General features: G+C 36.1%; 1 protein-coding gene across 4 annotated transcripts in view; it reads right to left on the bottom strand.

Annotated features, from left to right (window-relative positions):
• The window catches only part of POT1 (protection of telomeres 1), an 82,544-nt gene that overhangs the window by 18,021 nt on the left and 37,539 nt on the right, over positions 1-26,984 (bottom strand). For all 4 annotated transcript variants that reach the window (XM_075493041.1, XM_075493048.1, XM_075493057.1 and 1 more), the window contains 6 exons: positions 25,846-25,976; positions 14,835-15,125; positions 10,753-10,908; positions 4,352-4,512; positions 1,428-1,516; positions 277-321 (listed from right to left, as the gene is read on the bottom strand). In XM_075493041.1, coding sequence (XP_075349156.1) covers positions 277-321; positions 1,428-1,516; positions 4,352-4,512; positions 10,753-10,908; positions 14,835-15,125; positions 25,846-25,976 — 873 coding nt within the window. The remainder of the gene's footprint in view (positions 1-276; positions 322-1,427; positions 1,517-4,351; positions 4,513-10,752; positions 10,909-14,834; positions 15,126-25,845; positions 25,977-26,984) is intronic.

Below are 26,984 nucleotides of genomic sequence, written 5' to 3'. Positions count from 1 at the left end.
TGAAGATAAATCACAACAAGCTGTGGGAGCATGGTGTAATTCAAGGTACAGAAACTCAACATGTAGAAAAAACCAAATGAAAGTACAATATATAAATATGCTCTATTCCTTTAAAAATGGAATAAAACCAATGTAACATTCATAAACTTATACTCTTAGAATAGCTCTTCCTATAATAAGTAAAAGATATTATTTCAGCCTTTAAGCTGATGTGTCAAAAATATTTTTGTTCTTTAGTAAAAATAAAATTTACCCTGAGGTCAAAATGTTTCCTACCTGTAACAGATAACTGCTGACATCTCTGTAAGTGTGATTCAAGATCTAAAATCAAGAAGAATTTCCTAATTATTTTCCTGCCTTTTCTTCTTTATCATGTGGACACACAAAACCAGATAGATAGATAGGCAGATAGATACACAAAACCAAAAGCTGAATAAAGGAAAATGGAAATCCTAATAATGTATGAAAACAATATAGCAAAAGGAGAAAGCAAAGTAAGCAGGAGACAAACATTAGATATCAAGAATTAATATATTTGAGGAGAAATTAGTGTATACATTAAACAGCAATGCTCATCAAAATTAACACTTTTCAAGTAAATGATACTGCTGACAAACTGTATTCAACCCCCTGTAATCTTTCTGGACAAGAGCATAAATACATTATTCTAAAAACTGCCTGGTCCCTCCTCTGAACAACCTCTAATACACATACACAGTGCAGTAAATATGTGCAAAATTCTTTCTAAATTTGCACTGTTATGGTCTAGACATGAAGTATTCATTTATTCTTGACTTTTGCACCCTTTTAGAAATATCCTGTCACAGTATGTTAATAATGGCTAAGTAACATAGGATTTTAAAAGCTAGAAGCAAAGATGCAGATTATGTCCAACCAGCTTTAGAGTTTAATTCACTTTTAGTTATTCTTATTCTGGGCTTAAAATACCATTCAAAGTATAATATGGGATCTGTAGAACTGTCTATAAGATACTACTTTTCCATGGCACTGCACCTTGCAACTCTGCCACTGACACAACTTTCCATCCAACAGTTTTAGAAGGGCTCCTCAGCAAGCAGCTGTTTAATAGTGTTTTCTGTGTCTGTCCCTGAGGAATCCCCCTTTCGAAGCAGGGAGTTACATCACTCTGCTTTATGATCTAATATAGTATGATTAAGAACACCATCTGTGTTTAATAATTTATTCACTACCTCCTATGAAAGTATTTTTTCCATGTATATGAAAGGCTTCTGCTGTGAGACAGAAGGATAAGGTAATGTCAATTTCCAGTCTAATAATCCAAAATAATTATCTAAGGCTTTGTATGTGAAAGTAAAATTACACACTTAGAGAAGCAGTAACTGTGACCTTATCTTGACCATATATATGTTAGCAGAAAGAGCAAATCAGCTTTCAATTGCTCTTACCTGTAACATTGTTAAAAGTCCCGTCTAATTCCACTGAAGACATGGTTTCCATGTTCTGACTGTCTGCCAGATCCATAGATTCTAAGAATCTAAAAATAAATGACTAAATATTTTATAACCTAGAGAAGTCTTTCACATATATACATAAACACGCATATATAAAAATATATATATATATGGGACTATACATACACTTACATGAAACCTACTGTTTATCAACACACAGGTATAATATTCAGGCAAATTTTCCAGCAGAGACATAAAAATCAAGCAAGAAGTTGCAGGAGTGTATATTAATGATTCAGATTAATGATGCAGACACTCCTTTCCAAATCACTTCTGGAACTTTAAACACAATATAGTGCCAAAAGAAATCTGTACTACTGGAAACAGAATTCCTGATAAAGGAACGTGGACTTTGGTTACTTAGCCTTTCCTAAGGGGAAAAAAAGAGAGTTTAAACCTTGGGAAGAAGGGGCAGGCAACTCAGGAGGACTACAAGGATGTTGTGAGGTTATGCAGAGAGAAAATTAGAAGGGCCAAAGCCCAACTAGAAATTAATCTGGCTACTACCGTAAAAACTAATAGAAAATGTTTCTATAAATACATTAACAACAAAAGGAGGGCTAAAGGCAATCTCCATCCTTTATTGGACGTGGGGGGAAACATAGTGACAAAGGATGAGGAAAAGGCTGAGGTACTTCATGCCTTCTTTGCCTCAGTCTTTAAGAGTAAGACCAGTTATTCTCCAGGTACCCAGCCCCCTGAGCTGGAAGACAGGGATGGGGAGCAGAATGAAGCCCCCGAAATCCAAGGGAAAATGGTTAGCGACCTGCTACACCACTTAGACACACACAGGTCTATGGGGCTGGATGGGATCCACCCAAGGGTACTGAGGAAGCTGGCAGAAGTGCTCACCAAGCCGCTTTCAATCCTTTATCAGCAGTCCTGCCTGATTGGGGAGGTCCCAGTTGACTGGAGGTTAGCGAATGTGACGCCCATCTACAGGAAGGGCTGGAAGGAGGATCTGGGGAACTACAGGCCTGTCAGCCTGACCTCGGTGCCAGGGAAGGTTATGGAGCAGATCATCTTGAGTGACATCGTGTGGCACGTATGGGACAACCAGGTGATCAGGCCCAGTCAGCATGGGTTTAGGAAAGGCAGGTCCTGCTTGACCAACCTGATCTCCTTCTGTGACAAGGTGACCTGCTTAGTGGATGAGGGAAAGGCTGTGGATGTTGTTTCCCTAGACTTTACTAAAGCCTTTGACACCATTTCCCACAGCATTCTCCTGGAGAAACTGGCTGCTCATGGCTTGGACTGGTGTACTCTTTGCTGGGTAAAGAACTGGCTGGATGGCCGCACCCAGAGAGTGGTGGTGAATGGAGTTAAATCCAGTTGGCGGCCGGTCACAAGTCGTGTTCCCCAGGGCTCTGTGTTGGGGCCAGTTCTGTTTAATACCTTTAATCAATACCTTTATCAATACCTTTATCAATACCTTTATCAATACCTTTATCAATACCTTTATCAATGATCTGGATGAGGGGATCGAGTGCACCCTCAGTAAATTTGCAGACGACACCAAGTTGTGCGGGAGTGTTGACCTGATTGAGGGCAGGAAGGCTCTGCAGAGGGACCTGGACAGGCTGGATCGATGGGCCAAGGCCAATTGTATGAGGTTTAACAAGGCCAAGTGCAAGGTCCTGCACTTGGGCCTCAACAACCCTATGCAACACTATAGGCCTGGGGAAGAGTGGCTGGAAAGCTGCCTGGCAGAAGAGGACCTGGGGGTGTTGGTTGACAGCCGCCTGAATATGAGCCAGCAGTGTGCCCAGGCGGCCAAGAAGGCCAATGGCATCCTGGCTTGTATCAGAAACAGTGTGGCCAGCAGGACTAGGGAAGTGATTGTCCCCCTGTACTCGGCACTGGTGAGGCCGCACCTCGAATGCTGTGTTCAGTTTTGGGCCCCTCACTACAAGAGAGACATTGAGGGGCTGGAGCGTGTCCAGAGAAGGGCAACGAAGCTGGTGAAGGGTCTGGAGCACAAGTCCGATGAGGAGCAGCTGAGGGAACTGGGGTTGTTCAGCCTGGAGAAAAGGAGGCTGAGGGTAGACCTTACCGCTCTCTACAACTACCTGAACGGCGGTTGTAGCAAGGTGGGTGTTAGTTTCTTCTCCCAAGTAACAAGCAATAGGACAAGAGAAAATGGCCTCAAGTTGCACCAGGGGAGGTTTAGATCGGATATTAGGAAAAGTTTCTTCACCAAAAGGGTTGTCAAGCATTGGAACAGGCTGCCCAGGGAAGTGGTTGAGTCACAATCCCTGGAGGTATTTAAAAGATGTGTGGATGTGGTGCTTAGGGACATGGTTTAGTGGTGGACTTGGCAGTGTTAGGTTAACAGTTGGACTTGGTGATCTTAAAGGTCCTTTCCAACCTAAATGATTCTATGATTCCTTATGTATATAACACAGTTCAGTAAAGCATTTATATTATATGCTTAATTTTGAACATCTTTAAGTCTCACAGTTTCCAAGTAACACAAAAGCACATGCTTAAAATGTGGTCAATTTATTTGTTTAACCATAGCTTTTATCTTTAAAAGATTATATGACACTATAAAAAAGAGTAAGTATGTTAATGTGGCCAGGCCTTATTATTACAGCACTATAAAATAGAAATCTTAATCCCTACTGTATTTTAAAATTGGAAAAATCAGCCTCTATTTACCTGTCCTCCCAAATAGTTACTCTTCATCTTTGAAGAGTAACTAAAGACATATTAGTGGTGCTAAAGTGGTGCTAAAGACATTCTGTTCCAGAGTTTCTGTTCTTACATATGTTTACAATTCTAAACTGTACAGCTGTTACATTAACGTAGTGTTTTCCAGAATCAGCTAGAAAAAAACCCCTACATATAGAACTTACGCTTTTAGTTCCTTAACATCCAGGTTACTTTCTGGTAAGACTCCTATTCCTCGACCGTAACAGGTGCCACCATGAAGATGAAATTCTATATGCGAGCCATCTTCACCGTCAGCACTTGCTTGTTTCGTATGAATACTGTAAATTCTCAGAAAACTTCCGATCTTAAAGAAAAAAAAAATTGATAACACAAAGTTAGCTATTTACTTGGAAAATTTTAGGCCTCAGAAAGCTTCTTCCCTGTTTTCATTGAGCCACAGCAGAGCTGAAGTTGTCAGGGACCTCTGGAGATTGCCTAGTCCAACCCCCATGCCCAAAGTAGAGTCAACTAGAGCAGGTTTCTTCGGGTTGTCTCCAGGTGGGTTTTGAATATTATCAAAGATGGAGACTCTGCAACCTGTCTGGTGACCTCTCTGGGTGACCTGTTTGTTTTGCTTTATCAGACAACATTACTGGCAGCAAAGGCTGACTGAGAACCAGCATAAGCCTTCTTACTGAATCTGATTCTCGAACAGACTTAAGACGACAGATCAAACAAGCCAATATATTCCTTTCCTGAGGGCACAATTTGTCTTCTACATTCACGACACAGCCTTCCAGAGGCTGACATGCTGTGATTTGTCCATGTATGATTGCGCTCAGCAATTGACCTCATGTCCATCATCATGTGTGGCACATTATCTGTTTACATATACAGGCAAATACATCTGCTTACCCAGATTTCTTTTTCATATCTTACTCCTGCATTACAGATAACATTTTTTCAGCACCAGGACAAAAGGCAACACGTGTTACAAATGCAAAGATTTTGCCACTGTTCCAGACTTTCTCGTCAGGTATATGGAGAATATGCTTCTTGCTTTGCTTAGAATTATTTTGTGTTCTCTGAAACAGTTTTGTCAAGTTACACAAATGGACTTAGGCTAACTTATACAGGTACCTATTAAGAAAGAAGTTATGGAGTGCTGAATATCGAACACATCTTTATAACTTTGCTTTTATTTCAAAATACCACTCCCATTATCCCTCCCCCCACCAAAAAAAACCCCAAACCAAAACCAAGGCTCTAAAGGCAGAAATCTGGAGACTTAATTATGTAGTTAATTTCCCTTTGATGTGTTTTAAAGGCCTTTGAATCAAAATAACTAGCACCCAAATATTTTTTTTAAGTATAACCTAAGATCCAGCTGATAGCTGGCAAGCCACACACATTCAATAACCTGGATTTATGTTCACTCTAAGTATCTTTTAAATAACCCTATATAAATGATAACTTACTTTAAATTGACTTCAATTAACATTAATACTACAGCACACAGTCTATTAAGTCTTACTTCAGCTTCAGCTCCTGCTTTAACCAGTAGAAACTTAAAAAGTATTCCTATTAGACAGGATTGGCCAGGTCTTAGTACAACACTTATAAATGTATGTATATATCCATAAAAGCAGACACAGCAGCATCTTGATTCTGAAATCCTCTGTGTCAAGGAACAGACTATGACGATATAATGCTTGTATCAAACTGCTCTTTTAAACAATAATCGCACATGAAAAAGGCAGCATATTTTCAAATTCAGGCACCAGGGCCGTAAAAAGTGCACTTCAGCCTGCACCTATTTCACTTCTGGCATGGAGCTCTTACCAGACTTTTAATTGATCTGCACCATTAGGGGGCTGCTCATTTTGTTCGTTCAAAGCATATCAACAGGACAGCTTGTACATTTAGATGGCAGTTAAGAGGCTTATCTGGAGGCTTTTTTTTTTTTTTTCTCTTTCCCGATGCTAAATTTCACTTATTTATGTTGAATATCCAAAAATGCAAGGGACAGTCATATTAGAAAACTAATCTAATGACTACGACAAATGCTTTTGGAGAAAGTTTTTTTAAAAGTTCTTAGCTAAGTTCTGCTTGTCAAAGAACCTTATGTCAATATAATAGTGCCAAACTACTTTTTTTTTTTTTCCAAGAGTAATTTGTACATAAGCAGGAAAAGGTTGATTATAATTGAAGAATTTCTTTCTTTCAAAAACAATGTATGAAAAAAAAGAGATATTTACTGTATGTACAAACATAAAACATTAAACATGGGAGAGGAAAACCCAGAAGCCAAGAATACAAAATGCTAGTTTTGCCTTCTAAGCTTGTGTGCTGAAATTCATGCAAAAGTCAACCGAATTACATGTTTTAGTGCAGCACTCAACTTCAAGATTTATGATCACTACAAAAATATCTTCCTATATACGCATTTTATTAGATTCCTTTTCTGTACATGTTATTTTATATATTTCACCATCACTTAGAACTATAATAAAGAGATGCATTTAATCAGCATTGCCAAATACTGGAAAACCCCGAAAGGTTATGAATGTCATCACGACCCCCAGACCTGGCCGTGCGATTTCCCTGAATTCCTTCGGGAGGCAGCATTGCTTCCTGTGAACAGCAGCGAGCAAACGGGGCTCTTGCGCCTAAAAATGTTACTGTATTTCTGTTGTTTACAGAATGCCTGCAGGCCGAGCACACTTTATATACTTGAATGATTAGAAATTATAATCTACATTAAAGTAAACACCATGCTTTACAGAGCCATCACTAAAATCTAGTACAAAACCAACTCCGTGACGTTACAGCAGTTGTTTATGAACTACCTACCTCGTTTAGAGCCAGTTCATTTAAAATGAAATTAAAGCAATAAGAACACATTTCTTGCAGTAATATAAAACATACTAATACCCTATTTGCAGTCTAATTCAAATATGAATATTTTAAAAATGCATATTAAGGCTAAAAAGAATTAAAATTAAGAAGTCACATACGCAGTTCCCTGTAACTAGCCAACTAAAACAACTTTTTAGCGTAGCAAATTCTCATAATTATTTCAAAACACATAGGGTTGTGTTCACATTTAAGACACTGATGAATTCAGAATGGTCATTTACCATGGCAGCTAAATGTTCACGTTTGGCCAGAAAGACGCTCATGACAAAAGGCTCTCTTTATCTACAGGAATCACTTCACGCAATCATCTGTACTAATTTTTATGCCTATTTTATGGCTGATGATATTCAGTGAGATTTCTTTGTCATCATTTTATCACATCAACAGTCTAATTTTACTGAGTAAATTGTGCACAACTTTTTGCAAATGAGAGGAAGCATATACACAGCATTTGGGTCCTTTGCAATAAAAACCACCGATTTAAAACCATTAAAGGGTTTGGAGGACTTGGGGGTGGGATAGGGGGCTGTTGTCGTTTGGGTTTTTTTCCCTTTTAACGAGTACAAAGACAGAAGTGGGGAAAATACCACTGACAGGTCAAAGGAATGCTACCCAGGCCTGAAAAACATGAAGCTAGATATTACAGCCATGTAACTCATTTAAGTTGCAATTTGGAAATGTGACTCAGACACTAGAAAAGCAAGCAAGACTTCTTAGTCCAAACTACTATCAAAAAAGACGTGGCATTGTATACAGTGGGAGGAACAGCTGAAAATATTCAAATTCTGCATGTGAACATACAGAACAAGAAGCAAATACTGTGAAACTACAGACTAGGACTTGTATGCATGCTCAAGGTTAATTGTTTTAATTGTACTATCCAGAAAACATGTGGCAACACAAAATTGATGGCATCAAGCCATAAGAGGAATGCACAGTACCACATATTCAATGAATGACAGTACATAAGGAAATCTCCAAGCAGCTCGGGACAGCTAGACCCTTACTATGCACTGACTGACCACTGATGCTCACTCATCTTGATGCTTACCATCTAGCAAAATGCCCCAGATGGAGGAACCCATGTCACAGACCTATTCCCAAGTTATGGGAAGGTCTGAGTGAATCCTGAGAACCTCTGGAAAAACTCAATAAGAAAGGTTGAAGAATAATGAACTACAACCTATGGGGACTAACTGTACTCCGGAGAGTTGGTTGCAGGCTGGGGTTCCTAGAGTAACGACAAAGCCTCATGCAGCCCCGGTAGCCAGAGGAAGAGGGAAATTCCGGAAAAAGCAGTGAACACCATTGTCTTTGCTTAGTTGTAGCTCTTGCTTGTGTCTTTATGCCCCAGGAAATAATCTACTTCAGAGATGAGATTTCTGAAAATTCTGTTTGTGTCCTGCTAAGGCAGAAAATGCTGAAAAGCCACAATCTTACCCAGCAGGAAAGGGAGGCCAGTAAATACAGGGGACAAAAAGTCTACTTACAGTATCAACTGTAGTGTACCTTCAATATTACTGAAGTTCTCTCAATTGAAAATTGTAAATATTATTTGACTGTCTCGGAAAATGGGATAAAATGCTCCTATCTTCAGTGTTCTCTGGACAGACAATCCAAACAAGGAGCTTTTAAGAAACTCTTACAGGAATGTCCCTGACATTGTGCTCCAGGATTTGCTAAAAAATCACTGTAATACATTACCGACTTTCTCTAGACTGTAGTGCTTATTCAGAGCTTCCTTGTCTGAACATGTGTCTACAGATACAATTTTAAAATAAGAATACTCCCCCCCCCTCCCCCCCCAGTCTGCCCTTCTTGGTATCAAGGCTGCGTTAAACAGATTGTTCCTACATAAAACATCATTTCAGAGCTGCAACTGTCATTGCAAATGGTACATGACAACATGGGGAAAGTTTAACCTAACACTTCCATAACAATTTACATTAAAAAAGGCAATTCTAAGCTACTGTCAAATGCAGAAGAGATGGCTGAAAAATAGTGCACTTTTATTGTTTCTGAAACCATAAACTGGCAAAACATCTAGTACAGTTTCTGTCCACACTGTTCTCGTGTTCACACTCAGGAAGGTGCACATGCATACACTAAATGCTATCCAGTTTTCTACTTCTACATAAATGATTTTTTTAAAAAAATCTTTGCATAACAAGACCCTGAACTAAATAAAATATTATACAGATTAATATAGAGTGTTTCAATTATACTTTCTTACAATATGACATGATTTCTACTAGTATTTAAACCCAAACCTTTTATTAAACCTTCCGTTTTAGGAAGAGTCCTCCAAAATTTTATCATCTTTAGATTATTCTGTGAAATAAAATTAATTGCATGTATTGCAACCTGAACTTAACAAATCTTCCTGAAGTTTAACTGTTAGGATATCAGCACTTTTTCTTCAATAACTCCACTAAGACAATCCACTAAAAAGCAGTGTTCAAAAATGATCTCACTTAAAACTTCTACAGCTTGCATGAGTGAAACTACTGCAACTTTGGACATAGCCAGAAGGAGAAAACCAGCCCGTGTTGCTCAGTAGGTCAAACCTGGTTTCTTAACAGTTTCCGTTGACATTAGACCTTCTGCTACACAGTGCAGTATCCAGCAAAGGCACAGATGCTTTAGACATAAGAAAGAAAGGGCTTATAGGAAGGAAAAAGATTGAGAGAGCTGATGAAGACATCCCACGTACCACATATTCAAAAGGAATTCCTGAATATAAATGGGAGAGAGTAATAAAGGGAGCATCATCAGCTACTCAAGAAAATATGTTTTATTAATATTAAAATCTTTTTCCCTTAATTTTCAAAACATATTGCTTCACTGGAACATATTTATATCAGTAGAGTACACCAGTTAGCAAGAGAAAATTCTGGAAGAGAACCTGTAAGAAATGAAATACTTCCATGAGTAAGTTTTGTTATGAATTCTCACACAAATGCAAGTTATTTTGCTATCTGTCATTTACTTATGAACAGGCATTAATACATCAAATTCATTTCATGTCTGCTGATAGCCCCAGCCTAACAAATGGCTATCACTTCTCTTTATTTTCTGGTAAATACTTTCTTAAAAACGATGCTTGGGTATAGAGGGCAAGGCATAAAATGAAAGATGTATTCTTTGCTAATTTACGGTATTCAGAAGCAAGATGGCAGTATTGCTGAAGATCAAATGTTTAATTATGTTGCTGCTTTCTCTATCTAAGCATAATCAACATTACTGACCCACTAAATGACGATTGCACTGCAAATTGCAGAAGTTCATAGAACAGAAAATCTTTTATTGACTTTAGAATTACAGGCCTTTAATGGCACTACAAGTTTAACCCCACTTTATATCATTTAAAAAAATATCTCTAAAGCACAGAATACATTTTCTGAGTGCATTATTTTCACAGGATTACATATGATATTACAGTGTCTGGAAAGAACTGTTTAATTGGAAGAATTTTTTTCATGGCAATTTTAGGGTAATGAGGCTGTTTTAGATGTGTTGAAGGAGTATTGCATTCAAATAAAAGGTATGGGAAATACAGTGAAAGATAAAGAGGAACATTTCAGACTAATTAACAGCAGAACTGAATTGATACATTCTCTGAAGTGAGTTCTCAGCAGGAAACAGGCCACAAAACGAGAGTTAGAAATACCAAACTGTGCATTACCTTAAGTGATTTTGCCAGTTGTACATGGTTATCATAGACTAGAATGTCCACCGTTAGATTTCGCAGCTGGTGAAGAAGAACTTTTTCTCCTTCCAGGTCTCTTGCTTCCACAGGCACCTTCCACGTTGGGTAGGGACATTTTGTGCCATCCCATACCTGCAATGCAAATGAACTATTTCAATATGCTTAGAATACTTTAGATTGAGAATTTAACTAACTTATTTAACAAATTTTTTTTTTTATTAAAAATTTATAACAATAAGAAATCTTAATTCGAGTCTCAATCTTAAAGTCCTTAATTTACTTAAATTAGATTTTATGGGATTTTTAAAAATTATTATTCCTTATAGAGTATAAAAAAACACCCTCTATAGGGAATATGATCAAGTGTTAAGACCTGGGATTTGTTAATATTAAATTAAAAAAAAAAAAAAAATCAGCACTAGCAAAACCTCAACTGTTTATCCAGCAGTTACAACTGTTAGAATTCACCATATGCAGAACTGTCTATATGTAATATTTTAATCCTACTATAGGTTTTTTTAACCACTCCAGCTACAGTATGTGAAGACTGAGTACACAGCATATACTCCCTTAATTACTGATGATCTCCTACATCATTATACACTACTAGTTATTCAGAACATATTAGAAAAACATTAGTATTTACATATACTTAATAATGAGGATTCTAAAAATTGTTTGCCTAAAGCTAAGTTCTTGATACACTTAAGTATTGAAATATCAATAGAGTTATATTTGAGCTATCAAAGTTATTGTGAAAAAGTAAGATTACCAACAGAATTAGCACTTTGGAATCAAAATCTTACTACTTAAATGAAACATTAAAATTTCAGTGATAGCTGCTTACAATATATTCTGTAAACTATGGTTTCCTGAGTTCCTGAAGCTATACTGTTCTCAAAGACAACAGAAATAATGGTCTGAAACACTGGCACAGAAAAAGAAAAACCTAGAGGCATTTGGACTATAAGACTGAAATGCTGCATTTCATAGAATTTCATGCATATAGGTTCAACAGAAGCTCATTTTCAGACAGTTTATGATAGCAAAGCATTTTGTCCCACGAGTTAGGCACTGCAGAGGGGGAGAAAAAAAGACACTAAAGCCTAATTTTTAAAGGGTTTCTACCCCTTATGCTTAACTGCTGTGGATCAAAGGACCCACAGGAAAAGATCTAAGAACCAGCAAAGCCATGTGTAAATACACTGAGAATAACTCATGGTTGAACTACTCATCCCAAATCAAGAGATAAAAGGGAAAACTGTTCACAGTGAAAATGACCCATAACATCAAATTAATGTTCCCAAATAAGAGTGTATTCTGAAGGATTCAGATAATGAGGTGGTACATGCTACCACAGATTAAAAAAAAGCCTATTATCTTCTGATCCTGTACCATGAAATACTTAAAACCACCTTTGAAAGAGAGGTTGCCCATTGCTTGAATTATCAAACCTTTTCCAGAACTGAGCTTGAAAAACATAGATTTAGTGCATATATATAATGAATTTAGTCACTTTGACAAAATAAAGAACCTTAAGTTTGTCAAGTTTCCCATTATTTTTCAACTGACTTTACTCGGGACACTTGGGTAGTTCTACACTTAAGAGATGGATTTGACAAATGGATTGAAATAATCTGAATGCTCCCTGTCAGATACAAGGATGACTACTTAGCTTTAAAATGTCCTTTGCCAGAGGAACTACTGGGGCTAGCGTCAGGGCACCTTTTGGAGGAATTTGTAAGCCAGTAAGCTTTCTTTACAAGAAAAAAAACCCCATCCTTAGAGGAGTAGTTGGTTTTGTTTTTTACTTGCACATATATGAAAACAGATCAAGCTCTCTATGTGTCTATGTCAGGAGCTTGCCAGCTTCACTTTACTCAAATTATGGATGAAAACACAGAAGCTCTGGTTTCAAAAACGAACACTGGTCTAAAAAACAACACTGATTAAATTAATTCTAGGTAAGAAACAGCAAATGGTTCCATTACTAGTCACGAACAGACTGAAGCTAAGGAATAGTTAGTGACAACCTTTGATCACCATGGCTGGCAAAACACTGAAATGGGAGAGACACAATGAAACCTGTTTCTCTCTTCAGCGAAGTATGCTAATTGTATGACATAGCTTAACATAGACAATTTAACTGACAGACAGAAGGAAAGCAAAGAATAATAGTAAAACTCTTATGAAAGGCATAAATGACAGAATAATTTCTAGTGTGAGTTTTTTACTCTCCATCAGTTCGAATAACGAAATTCTAAGAAAAAGGTAAGCACTAACAAGTTAGTGATACCATCTTTATGCCATGTCAGCCTCAGGTGCTGTGCATATCCCAATTAATTTATCAAGTGTCATATCAAAAGTTATGCTATGGTGATGCACAAAATCACTGAAATTCATTTTAGCTGTCTTTGAAGCAGTCCCCATTAATTACATGAGCTTAACGCTTAAAATAATCATTATATTTTATAGTATAATCAACCACGAATATAACTGATATACTTGGAATGACATGATAAATTTAAATCATTATTATAAAATGTATAACCAAAATAATATAATAATAATATTTAAACATCAGTCCATTTGAGCTGGTATTGAATTTGGGTTTTTTTTGTAATCAGAGATCTGTCTACAATTTTTTAAAAAGGCTTCTCTATCACGACCAACATTTCATATGAGAAAGGGATTTTGCCATGCTTGAAAAATGGAGGAAATTAGCAACAGCATACCAATGTTAATCTACCATTTTTAAGCTTGTCTGATGTATTTCAATATGCATTTAAGTATTTAATATTTTATACTACTAAAAACCAATACTGTCAAAGGAATTACATATCAGAAAAATTGATCTACTGTTATTTGATTTCAGACTTTTACCTTCCTAAGTCTATCCTAAGTTTTCCCCCTCAAGTCATTATCTTTACTATACAAAACTGCAAAATTGACTCCAGATCTTACAACACAGAAAAGAGTGTAAAGAAATATTAATAATTTAAGAAAGCACTTGTCTTTGTCCTTGCATAGGATCCTTCAATGCTGAACATACACTTATTAATGAACAACTTAATTACAGTCCACAAAGTTCTGAAATTTTACTGGGTCTCATTTGACGTCTATTCACAAGGGATAATTAAATGGAAATATTTGTAACAGCTGCAAAGCATATTATAGGATGACACTTAAGGTTTGTTTCTGTGTAGTGCATGTGTTGTTCTGCATGAGAAAAATCTTTGCTGCTTTAATGAAGGAATAATGCAGTGTGCTGTTTCTAAAAATATTGTAACAATACAGCTTAATACAGCAGAGCCAATAAATAATTTTATGAAGTCATAAAATGGAAAATAACAGGCTGTTCATCACTCACATTTTAACAATCAACTTTTAAAAGAAAGAAAAAGAAATACAGAGGAGTTTCAGAATAACACCAGACTGATACATCTGGAGCCAAAACCAGGAAAATTATGCAGACCTCCTTTTTATTTAGCTGATGTTAAAGATCACCCTTAGAAAGTACTCTCCTGTTGTGTGACACCTTGCATTTTGTACTTTCAGTGAGCACTGATCCCCAAAGCGCTTATGTATAACTAAAAGACACTACCTAAAATCCATCAAGATAGATAACGTAATCCATTCATTCATTTTCTAGATCGTGCTACTTATTGCATTAATTATATCCAGCAGATCTAGAAAAACGAGCAATAATTGCTGCTAACTAAAAAACAAGGTTAAAATTTAAAACTAACAATATTTTTCAACTTAAAGAAATCTTGCGATATTTATCTACAAATGTTTGTGAAACGATGATCCCTACCAATGCCATCTTACAAAACCTCTCTAAAGAAATAAATCAGATGAACAACTTGAAAGAGAACAGGGATTTCTGTTTTGTTCTCATAGAAATAAAATGGTCAAGGATCATTAATTTTCTTAACTTTGAAATATTTATCTACATAACATTATTTAAATCAATGCATATGTCTGTTGAATCAAAAACTGATTCTCAATATCTTAATAAATAAATCTAACAAATTATTTTAAAAAAATAAATCTACCTTTAGAAGATAAGAAGATCCATCCACTTTTGCTTTTCCTACCAGCTGGCAAGTGAGATCAAAGAACAGCATTGGCTGAACACCAGACAATTTTGCTGCTGGTCCAGAGATGGAAAGATTACTGGCTGCCCAAACACGCAATTCTTCTATTGTTTTCTGTTCTTCATCCATGAAAGTGTACACTTTGCTAGAGGTTCGAGGAACTATTGGCTCTCCTATAGTTCCATCAAATGTCAAGGATGCAAATCCCGCACTGGTAACTCCCTGCATCTGGCCATTGTATTCCCTGATCTGTAACAAAAAAAATGAAGAAAAAAAAAAAAAAAATGGTTGCACTGCATCAAAATATATGTATGTTCTGTTTTATCATGTGCATGAAGAATGGACCATTGATCATTTTTGTTCCTGGTGCTATTAGGATAACAGAGTCAAAATAAAAACAAAACAAAAAAAGGAAATTAACATTAACAAGAAAACAAAAGTGAATAAGCAGGAAATATAATCTAACACAAAATTCTTTTAAAAGAGGCAGAAAAATACCTACCTGTAAATATACAGCATCAGTGCAGAGTATTTTATTCACAAATCTCAAAATATTTGTGTGGGGAACACATCAAGCTTGCTTTTACAGATGGGGAAACTGAGGCACAAGAGAAATTAATTTTTAGGAGTCACACAGCAGAGCAACGGCAGAGCAAAGTTATTATGGGTTCCTGTTTTCTGCCTCTCACAATAGCCCCGTTTCCTGATATTATGGAACTGAAAAAGAAAATATCGGTTCTAGGAGCTATTTTTTTTTTTTCTATAAAGCAAACAGTGACCAGCTTTCATGCCTTGAATTACGAATACAGCTTTCACAATTACTCTTATGTCTACTGCCCTGCACATGGCACGTCCCCTGCATCATGCTGATTTATCTGTGTATCTGCTACCATATAAAACACAGTGTTCAAAGTCTGAAGCATTCCTTCAAGGATCTAGTCTAGTCTTATTGTTGCCTGCACTTCATATATATATCAAAGCATTGCATGACTCATTATCCAGAAATCTCAAACCGGCTGTTTTGATCCATCCCTTTTTAATTAAAATTTGCTTACGAAAAAAGCAACAAGACTTCTGAATATAGTATTTGTGAAACAATCTAGTTTAGGATTCCCAGTGCTCAATTTTCAAATGGTTGAAAATCCTACTGATTTAAAAGTGCAGAATCTGAAAGATGTGACAGAAGTTCTAAACAGCAACATTTTTTACCAAAACATCGCCAATGATTTAGGCCCATATTTTATAAACACATTGAAATTTTAAAAGCACACAAATCAACTATTCCTTGGAAATTCATAAACAAAGCTGTTCAATCTTGGTGACAGGAACTCCTTTAATCTCTGCTACTTTGACATAATGCATAAATGCATTAAGGATCATCTCTAGGATAAACTTTCATTTACTTAAGCATTCTCCGGACCTGACCAAGGGAGAACATCAATTAATGATGTAGTTTTTCTCCATTGTAACACTGAAAAGCTTTAGTCTTTTAACCTTTAGGTTTAAATACTGAAAATACAAGAAAAGCCAATGGACAAATCAGGAAAATACATAGTTTCATAATCAATTCGTGCCCATTACCCATGATCTGGAAAAAAATGTTCCACTATAACACTAAGGCGTTATCTAATATAAATACACAGATTTACTTTAGTTGCTGTCACTGGCATTATATTCCATAGTTTCTCAAAATAGGCAACATCCAAAGGGGAGGAAACTCTCCTTCATCACTTTTACCCATTCCCCTGCTATCAAAAGTATCTTTTGACATGTCTGACGTCAAATGTTTCTCAAAGTGTTTTAATTTCCAAGGTACCTACTTATTTATTTCTTCACTAATTCTTTTAAATCATCATGAAAATATCTTGACTTCTTTCTTATTAAAAATTCTGTCCTAGACATCTAGCCTATTTATGAGGACTCTAAACCTTTCAGGAAACCAGTTCAAGAAACTACTTTGTCTCCCTGGGCTTCCACTAATATTTCACCATAGACAATTTTCCCCATTTCCCAAATCTTTTATGTCATGTTTTGAGCATTCATGAGGCTATGCTTGAACATACTGTACTTCTGACATGTCCTAGTATCCTCATTTAGTGGATCTGAAATCAGCCTTAATGCAGGGAAAGGGAGTTATAAAATAACAAAAGAAATAAAATATGTAAGAAGGTAAACCTGAAGTGTCATGATGAGAAAATTACCAATGATCTTGAAGCAAACCAAATATCTTTAGGCATAAGTATGTGGAGAAGCCTCTGAGTGGTCTCAAAGGTAAACAGCATTCAACATTATTTAGTGAACATCAGAACAAGCAGGAAAAGTAAATGTAGAATGGGTTACAGAACAAAATATTTCAGAGCTGGAAAATTACTTATGTCAGACCCACAGAACAGATCACGGTCAACAGAAATTCTCTGGTCTTGTCCTTTAAAAACAAATCATTACTAAAGTGATGCGAAATCACTGGAGTGTAAAATGAACAAAATCCATGGGCAAATGCTGTTTCATTATGGCACTCTAAGTAGATCTCAGATCAAGTTAAGCAGTGACACTGTAAACTAGTTATATTTTGCACACACAAACGATTTTGAAATTGACTTAAACTTAGGGAAAAGAGGTAATCTGAGACTTTTGTATATAATGATAATTCCTCCTCAGTAGATTTTGTGTCCTTTCTAGAGGCCTTGGGGATTTTTTAAAAAATTGGGGTGAGTGGTGGGGAAGAACAGTGAAGTGGGGCAGATAGCTATCACTTTAAAAATTCCCTGAGAATTTTAAATAAATTCAATAAATAATTGCTGCTAACAAAAATATCTCCTGGGACAAAACGGAGCAGATACAATGTATTTGACTTGTTCTAAGCAGGCAAGTAAATTCCAATACATATTGCGGAAGTCTTTGGCATAGTTTTTATAAACTAAAGAACAAAAGGTGAAATGTCACCTCAACAAAACTGTGTGGACAATAAACTCTAGTGATTTCTATGGGGTACAACTCTATCCTGAATATGCTCATGGAAAAGAAGCTAATCTTGAAATATTTATAGATTTACAGCAACCTAAACCACCGGAATTCACCTTTTTTTTTTTTTACTGAAGCTGGTGTTATTCACTACACTCAATGGAAGAGAAAATTGCGATAGTAAGTAGTGTATAAAGCTGGAATAATAGCATTTCCAAGGTAATTTTCCATCAATACTGATTGTTAAATTGCAGAAGCAAAGGACTATTACAAAACCACTGCAGTCACAGATCACCTTAGAATATAAAAAAAAATGCCTTGTAAAACAACATATACTAAACTAATGTACACGTTCTTATACTAAGAAGGAAAATTTCCTAAAATAAATTTAACTACTGATTTGTGGAAGGATCAGGAATTCAAGATAATATTTTGAAACATGAGTACCTTAAGCTTAAAACTTGATTATTATTTATACATATAAAATTATTTCAAGACATCAAGTTGTGTTGTGGGGTTTGTTTTTTTTTTTTTTACTTGAATTATTGCATCGTCTGAAATGCACTGTCCAAACTCCTATTCCAATATGAGTATACAATCAGCTGAAGACCTCATTGTAAGGTATCTTTTGCCTAAGCAGAAGTAAAAAATTTATGATCCCTGTGATTCACGGTTGACAACAAAATAATAGAAGATCAATGTTCACAGGCTGCTACCCAGTCTTCCCTTAACTGCAGAAATGTAGTTCGTGCAAGATGCCAGTGAAAAGGAAAGAAAGAATGTAAAATTGTCTACAGGCAATGTATCTGTAAGAATTATAGTTACTGTGGTAAGCAATGTATTCCCCTCAGTTGAACACATGTACATAAGCACATGCCGCTCTGTGTGACACAAACAGGGTTCAGCTGACACAGAAGCAAGATATCTTATGCAAATAAGCAGTGACAAAAAAATCCCCTCCTTCTCAAACACAGAATCTGATCACAAGCCTCCAGGAGCAAAAAACTTTATGAAGGTATAGACAGGGTTACAAATGGCTGTACTGAAAAGGGATACTGTCCAAGTACTAGAAGGGTATGGCCCAATCACAGAACCACAGGAATTTTGGTTGGCAGGGACCTCAGGAGATCATGAAGTCCCACTTCTTCCTCAGGTCAGCGCTGTTGTCAGCACCGTGTCACATCAAGCTTTGGCTAATTGAGCCTTGAAAAATTCCAAGCATGGAGATTCCAGAACCTCCCCAGATAACCCCTTTCAATAACGCACTACTCTCTTAGACCACAACCATCCTTGGAAACACCCCCTTTGCCATACTCAGTCTTATCATCTCTAGATCTACAAGGTTTCCCAGCACTGTTCTTATTTGTTCTTATAAATGATGGCTATGAAAAAAGAGTTCTTTCTAGAAGATGGATAAAAAATTACTTTATGCTAGGGGATGGGAGTTCCAAGTCACAAAGGGATGCCCTTCAATTCTCCCCATTCACTCACCACCTTACACAAAGTTTTAGAGATAGATCACTGCACTTTAACTTCAAAAATGGACTAGAATAGCTGGAGCAGATACTTGATGGAAAAAAACAAACAAATAAAACAGGTTTTCCATTGTGTCAAGACAAAAAACTAGTTCACTTAAGATAGGTATTTAGCTTTTTTCCTTGGGTTCTTTCTTTTCTATTTTTGGCTGCATAGGTAGCCAACACAGAATGGAATGGCATCTAAGAGCCACTGGTCCAAGACAGCACGGGTTTCAGACCTGTCTGAACTGAACCACAGAGCTTTTAAAACTTGGAAACACCCCATAAGGATTGCTTGCCATTTGGGCAGTGATGGGTTATAAACAAAGGTTGCTTTCTCCTGTTAAATACTATTACTTTATCAGTGGTTCTGACATTGTAAATAAGAAATGAAGCAGAAGCAGGTTGAGAAGGTGTCTTGTTAAGAAATTATGTTTATATGCCTCAAACTAGCTGAAAAAAATCCCAAAAGAATTGTCCTGAAGTCTTATAGGGTATGAATGGCCTCAACAATTTTATTCCTAAATGGCCTTTCTATTAAATGGGAGTTGCTCCTTTGTGTTATGGACTTCTTAGAAAAAAAAAAAAAAAAATCAAAGTCCTGGACTTATGATGATTTGTTCATCTCAGAGACTGTAGCCACTGAATACAATACACTGTATGTCCAGCATCACCTACAAGGATATTAATAACTAATCCCCTTAATTTGTCCCTGTTCCACCACTGCTAAAACTCTTGAGCTTTATTAGGAATTGCACACAGCTAAGAAGAAGCTAAAAGTTAGAGTAAGGCCTTTGGAGATGTTTCTCACTGGCCCTCTCCAGACTTGGCAATATGAGAATGACTTCAGTCCTACAACCTGGAAACCTACATTTTTAAAACTAATCTGGAAATAGGAAACGCTTGCTTTCCATTCTGAGAGTCATGCAGTGCGCGAGGGTGGGATGGGATGGAAGGCTAAAAAAAACCACCACGAACACTGAAGACATACTTCCAAGCTAAAACAAAGTTGCAGGTCAAGCATTTGAATGATATACACATCCCAAAACAACAAATACTCCAATACAAAAAAAATTTACTATGATTTGTTAAAATTGTTACTAATTTAATAACTTATTGCTCAAAAATATGCTAGACAACTGAACTTGAGGCTTAATACCATATCAGACCCAGAGATTAATTTCTTTGTAAAGGTTTTATGATTGTCACTGATGCTGTTTATATGAAAAAAAGTTTCCTGTCAAAAAACCACTCGAATGCATTTGGTATACTTGCTTATATATTTTGTAAATGTTTTCTCACATTAAGTAAATTACAGTCTAAACAAGTTTGGATAATATGGTATGCTGAATATATTTTCTTGTATTTTAATAATGTAATCCTAGTGTACATGTACCTCCAGCTGTATGAACAGAGAGATAATAAATGAAATAGAGAAACAATTTGAAGTAACTTAGTAAATAAACTCTGTCCTTATATAAATTAAACAATTTTGAACATGTTTATATATAACAACAAGAAAACCGAACTACAAAAACTATCTGCAGGCACCTTCCAAAAGAAAGTTAACAAGGCTAGTCATATGAAAGTAAAATGAATTTATGAAGACACGAAAAATACACCTAGATATTAGGACCATAAATTACAGCTTATCCTCTACTATTCCTGAGAATTGCTGTCTGCAAAATAAAATTATCAGAAACGTCTGCAGCAATGGAAATACAAATTAAAGGAGAAAATGAACAATACATTGTATATTTCATTTACCAGTTCACCTGAACATATAATAACTATTTTGTGGAAAAAAATTGTATGCAAAAAGTATATATACTTAAACCAGCTAAAATAATTTCTGTTTTGATAATAATTTAAAAAACCAGCAGGCATTGTGATAGTGTTTTAGTATTCCTCAGAGAAAGTGGCATACTATATTTGAGAAAATTCTAGTAAAGTAAAAAATGACTATTTTGTAATATTTGCTACATATTTAAGACATGATCAGGTAACTTGACCAAAAGTACTCAGATGAAAATTTCAGAAAATATATGTGCAAAATTCTAAGACTTCGAATTATGGAGAAACTCTATCACTGCCTACAGTCAATACTTCCTGACATTATTTACTATAGGACAAGTACTTGTTTTTAATTTAAATTCTATTGAAACTTCAAAATGAGTTGCATGCCTTACATAATTTTTGAAGGGAAGCCAAAAGCAATAGTAATATTCATATTTCCGAGAAAAACGTCGTCTTCTCTGTGTTAAAAAGAATCTCGTAAGTGTTTACTAAAAAAATTCTAATTGCTTCCACTCTTCAGAGCAAGAATTTGAAAACAGGGTTGCAGTGCCACAGACAGCATGTTCTTTGACATCCTTTTTAGCAAAACATCTTAAACCTAACTTTGGCCAAGTTTATATATTTGGACCACATTTACTCAGAGGATACTAAGAGTCTGGCAGCTAAACTCTGCCAAAGTTTAATGTTCACTCAGTATGTTTTATATCTAAGCTCCAGACTTCCCCTTCTCGTCCTTATCAACCTGACAGCTATGGCCAGAGCTGCCTAGGAATAAGAACTGAGCAGGTAATTCTCCTGTGTGTCTCTCTCAGTGCCTTCCATATTGCATCAAGTAGAAAGAAAAGAAGGAATCAACTTTCATGGGACAAATTGGGTTAAACTAAAGGAGGGAATACACAGAGACAAGGAAACCACTAGCAAAGTGCAGAAGTAAGACTGCTGCTAGAAATAACAGCACACTGGTTTAAAGATCAGAGTAGGTAACCTAGTGGAACAAATGCTATGTTAAGTATTACTAGGTTAAGGAGAGCGATGCACAAGAAGAGAGACAGGACGGAACTAGTAAGGATAACAAAAAAGGGAGTGTGATTCATCCTTCTATGTTTTTATGAAGCCACGCTCCATACACTTGATATTCAGATTTCCACTCCTCTGTGGGCAGGCAAATAGCTTAGAAAATCACTAGCAAAACATACATCTTATACTGGTCAGTTGACTGACCTATGGAAGGGATAACCATCTGTATCATGGCTATAAAGTCCTTTTGCTCAAAGAAGCAATGCATTTATATTGTAAATCTAAAGAGTTTGAACCAGATGAATATGCAATTGATAGCATGTAAGGAATTTGTTTTTTCTTGCTGTTTTTCTCCATTTTGTTGTTCTAAAGATCTAGGATGCTGCATCTAACTGCAAAGCTAAAACACTAGAATTATAAACCGTAATTATTCCAAAGTTAGTAGATGACACAGTTACTGTTGTCTGTGCAAACGCAGTTCAGCTCATGGTGCCTTTATATTATGATACCCCATTCCATTACCCTATTTTTCTACAGGACATTTTCCTATGCAGTGCATGACTTGGGAAGTGCAGTGGTGACGAATTAGTGCTGTGTAATAAAGAAGCTGTCATATTTAAGACTCCTACTTTATTTGTTACAGCAACTGGAGCCTATGTTAAAAGACATGTAGATGTGGTGCTTAGGGACATGGTTTAGTGGTGGCCTTGGCAGTGCTAGCTTAACGGTTGGACTTGATGATCTTAAAGGTCTTTTCCAACCTAAACAGTTCTATGATTCTATGTATGGAAAAAGTTAAGGCACAAAAGTAAGAGAGGAGAATAGTATCAAGATTACTATGACAAAAAAAGCTGGAGAATTAAGACTTTGTAATTGCTACAGAGATTGCATTACGCTGAGGAAGTCATATAAGTAAAGTTTATAATGAGAGGTCACCCCTTTGGTCTTCATTCTCTAAGTGTTCCACATGAGTCACACATTCATGAGAATTCATCATAAGAAGTCATTAAAATGCACTTCAAGAAATATTAACAGAAATGTAATTAAAACTGGATAATCTTTCAGTTCTGTTACTAAGTCACTTAAAATTTTCATTCTCTGCAACAAATACTGAGCAAATAAAATTATTCTCTACCCAGAGTAACCCCAACAGAATCCTCTCCATTAAGTTCTTATTAGCTCTGAACCATCAGACCTTGCCAACACCTGTGTTACTATGAAGAGAAGTTATTCATTAGCAGCTGAGAGTGTAGCTGGGAGCAGTCATTTTTAAAATGTGCTTGCTATCCATGTCAACTTCTTGGAAGTCTCTCAAAAGCATTTCTGGGACAGGGAAATGTGAATACATGCTGTAAGGACTATGTATATCTGTCCTCATTAGTAAGCACAGCTCTGACAGACTATGGCCTCTGCTACCCTCAATTGCTTTCCATTCAGCAGGCTAAGAGAAGGTGATAAGGCCTGAAGACAAAAGGAGAAGAGAGTGAAGGAGGAACTGCATGCAGTGCAATTAGAACTCTCATTAGCGCTGATTTCTTTTTTTAATTGAAAACTGTGTTGCACAGCAATCACACATACTATGGTGGTTGTAGGTGAAAGAGAGGAAGAGGTCACCCCCCTCCCAGTTCACTCCCAGCAGTTGGCACCAGGCTTCTACGTCAGATTTTTACCTGCCCAGCTCAGAAAACTTCCAAAGTAACTGTTTGTTAGCCTGGGGTAGTCAAAACATTCCCATCCAGAAAAAGACAACTTAGTGACTCTAGATCATTCTAACTTTGAAAGTAATTAAACAAGCTGCTAGCTTATGCATCTGAGGAGATATAGATTGTGAGCAGCTGGAGGTCAGTGAGGGGTGGAAACCACTTAAAACAGCTCTGCTGTGATGGAAAAAAAAAAAGTGTATGTGGGGAAGGAATTAACAGACCCTACCTTTAAATACTGAAACATCATCTTGGAGAATGATGAAGTACCAATTGGTAAGGATTTTGGAATGATCTCCTCAAAAATTTGACACCAAATCAGGAGAATGGTGAGGTTCCTTACATGTGCTATATCAATAGGTTTCCTCAATAAGTTGATATTAAAGGTGAATAGTGGAGCCAAGACACTATTATATTTGCATAAAAGAGGGTGCATACATAACTTCCCTGACAGTGGTCTTGTTTGGTTTTTTAACCTGTACTTCCCACAACTCAAAAAAATCCAGTATTAGCCTATCACAGACATACAACTTTCCAATTCTTTTATTTTAATCAGGCTCCTTTCTACTTTCTCCTTTTTCACACATATATTTAAAATATGTATTGTGATTTCAGAAGCAATAAACATGTTTCTCCACTGAATTTCAGAAATGAGTATATCTGTGTAACACTCACCCTTGCTGGATTCAGGGAGAATTTAAAATCCAGCATAAGACTTTCCCATCTGAAGTCAAATCAATGAACTTCCAAGACTAACAACATATGTCAGGTATCGATTAGCAACACAAGCTTCAGAATCTAAATATAGTTTCATTCCACTCTAATTATACATAAAGATGACTTTAAGGAAGCTTTATACTAACCCAGAATAGGTTAGCTAATTTCTCTCTCAGTTGTAAATATTTATAATATATGTGAATAACTGAAGACTGTTTCTGAATCTTAACAAGTTCTTTCTTAATAATCTCAGTGGTACAAATCTCAGTTACTGGATAAATATTACCATTTTTTACATTTATTGTCATGGTTTTTTTCTTTGTTCTCCTGCTATCGCATATCAAAACATACGTGCTTAGTACTACTGATCTGTATCCCTTTCATTATCCTTTTGTACAATCCTAAATTTCCTAGATCTCTCAAGAGCGTTCAAATATGCAAATTGGTTTTTTTTAACTGGCTCTTTCAGGACATTTACTCATTTCTGCTATAATGATTTTAAGCAAACATAAAATATATAATTATGTATGGTTATCTTGCATGTTAATACATAACATGGTAAAATCATGTCTTTGGTACTATTCTGCACCTTTTTAAGTATGGTCCTGCATTACAAGACTTCCATTCAGTCTCTGTAGTGTGGTTCCTCTTCCCTATAGAGTTGCAACAGGCTTAAGAAAAACACCCAGCAGAAGCAGTATCAAAGCTATAAACACTGCTTCCTTCATGGCCTTTGATACAGATAAGTACAGGGTAAGGCAGGAAAACATCAAAGAAGCAGCTAGAGCATATTGCACACGAACAGCCCCAGACAGATTACATTTACTTGAGTAACTCTCCAGCTGATCTAAACTGCTCCACAACAGAAGCTCTAAAGTAATCCCTCAATTCTATTAGTTTGAAGAGGAATAAATTGTGCACATTTATGTCAGTTAAATTCTGTTCATCTAGAAGTATTACCATGTGATTTTTGTCAATTAGTTTAACAAATATTAAAAAAAACCAACTCTGTTGGAGTTGTCATAACCACATCTAACACTTTTTTAAAGAGAGATATCAGTTTAGTGCTCTGTTGTTGTTTAAAAAATTTCATAGTTTATTTCCAGTTTTGGTCCATACCATAACCATAGCTGTTTTATTGATCAACTGCGTTATCCAATGTCTCCATGTTAATTTCAATACATGAAGAACTAAATTATTCCTACAGTCCTCTCACTGCAAAACAGCAAGCACATAAACTCCCCACTTCCTAGTACATACCTTTATTCTGTGAAATCGAACAATATCTCCAACTTTGTAGATTTTTGGTAGGGAATCTAAATTTCCATTAAAAAGAGTGCACGTTAACTTCACATTTGATGGGTCCACAAGTGTTACAACTGAGCAATAATCTGTAAAATATAAAAGTGTTTGAATTAATAATAGGCATTATGGAGTTATTAATACACAGATATTAAACTTGGGATGAACAACCATATGGCCAATTTTTTTCTGCTATGATCTGTGTAACTCTTCCAAAGTCAATTTAGTTACAGTAGCATAATGACTGAAGTGTGGCCCATCTTGCCGATAATTAGCCCAAATAACTGAAAATGAAACCGGTGATTAAGCACAGGTCTGTCAGCCAGGAACATGCAAAACTTTTTCTTCTGTCTGCAATAGGCATGCTATTTTTTCAGGTTTGAATTACCTCCTCTATAAAATGGGGAGCATATGTACAATCTTGTACAATCCTTTTCTCAGATTTATTTTTGCACTGTCTTCTGAAGATGTAATGAGTTCTACAAGTTCTAAAAGCAAATTGAAGCATAAATTACTTATCTTTCACTTCAACAAAATATGCAAGATATATACTGCAAGGACGCAGTCACACAGTGGTAGTCAGAAAGTATATATCATAGAATCTATGATTCTGTAGTAGAAGTCTGAAATGTGCCCTTTTGAAGTTAAACTACATTAATAGAATTTCATTTCTATTAGTGACCTAAAAAGTAAACTCAAAACAAGATACACATATGACAGAGCAAAACAACCCAGAATAGAGCAGTAATTGCAGATGACATAAATGAAACCTCTGTTTTCCATTTCAGCTTACAGAAGCACGTGTGCTCAGGTACCTTACAAACGTAAAATTGAGTGAGAATACACTTGCTCTTTCACAGCATGATAACGGGTTAACCTGCCTGAGAACTTTTCGAATACCCAGTATCAACTCGGCTGTATGTTTAGAACCTCAAACATCCACATATCTCGTCCTAGTTGCTTTTAATCAAGATGACAAAGTGCTTTTGTTTTGGATACTTATAACGCTAGCATTTACAGAAACTTACAGTACAGGGCTGAATTACAACTTTTTCAGCAGATCAGTAGAGCAATGACATCATACCCTATTATTTTTA

The sequence above is a fragment of the Mycteria americana genome, chromosome 1 (assembly GCF_035582795.1).
Source record: "Mycteria americana isolate JAX WOST 10 ecotype Jacksonville Zoo and Gardens chromosome 1, USCA_MyAme_1.0, whole genome shotgun sequence".
Classification (NCBI taxonomy): Eukaryota; Metazoa; Chordata; class Aves; order Ciconiiformes; family Ciconiidae; genus Mycteria; species Mycteria americana.
The sequence above is the reverse complement of the archived record's forward strand: the minus strand, read 5'-3'. Positions and strand labels throughout refer to the sequence as shown.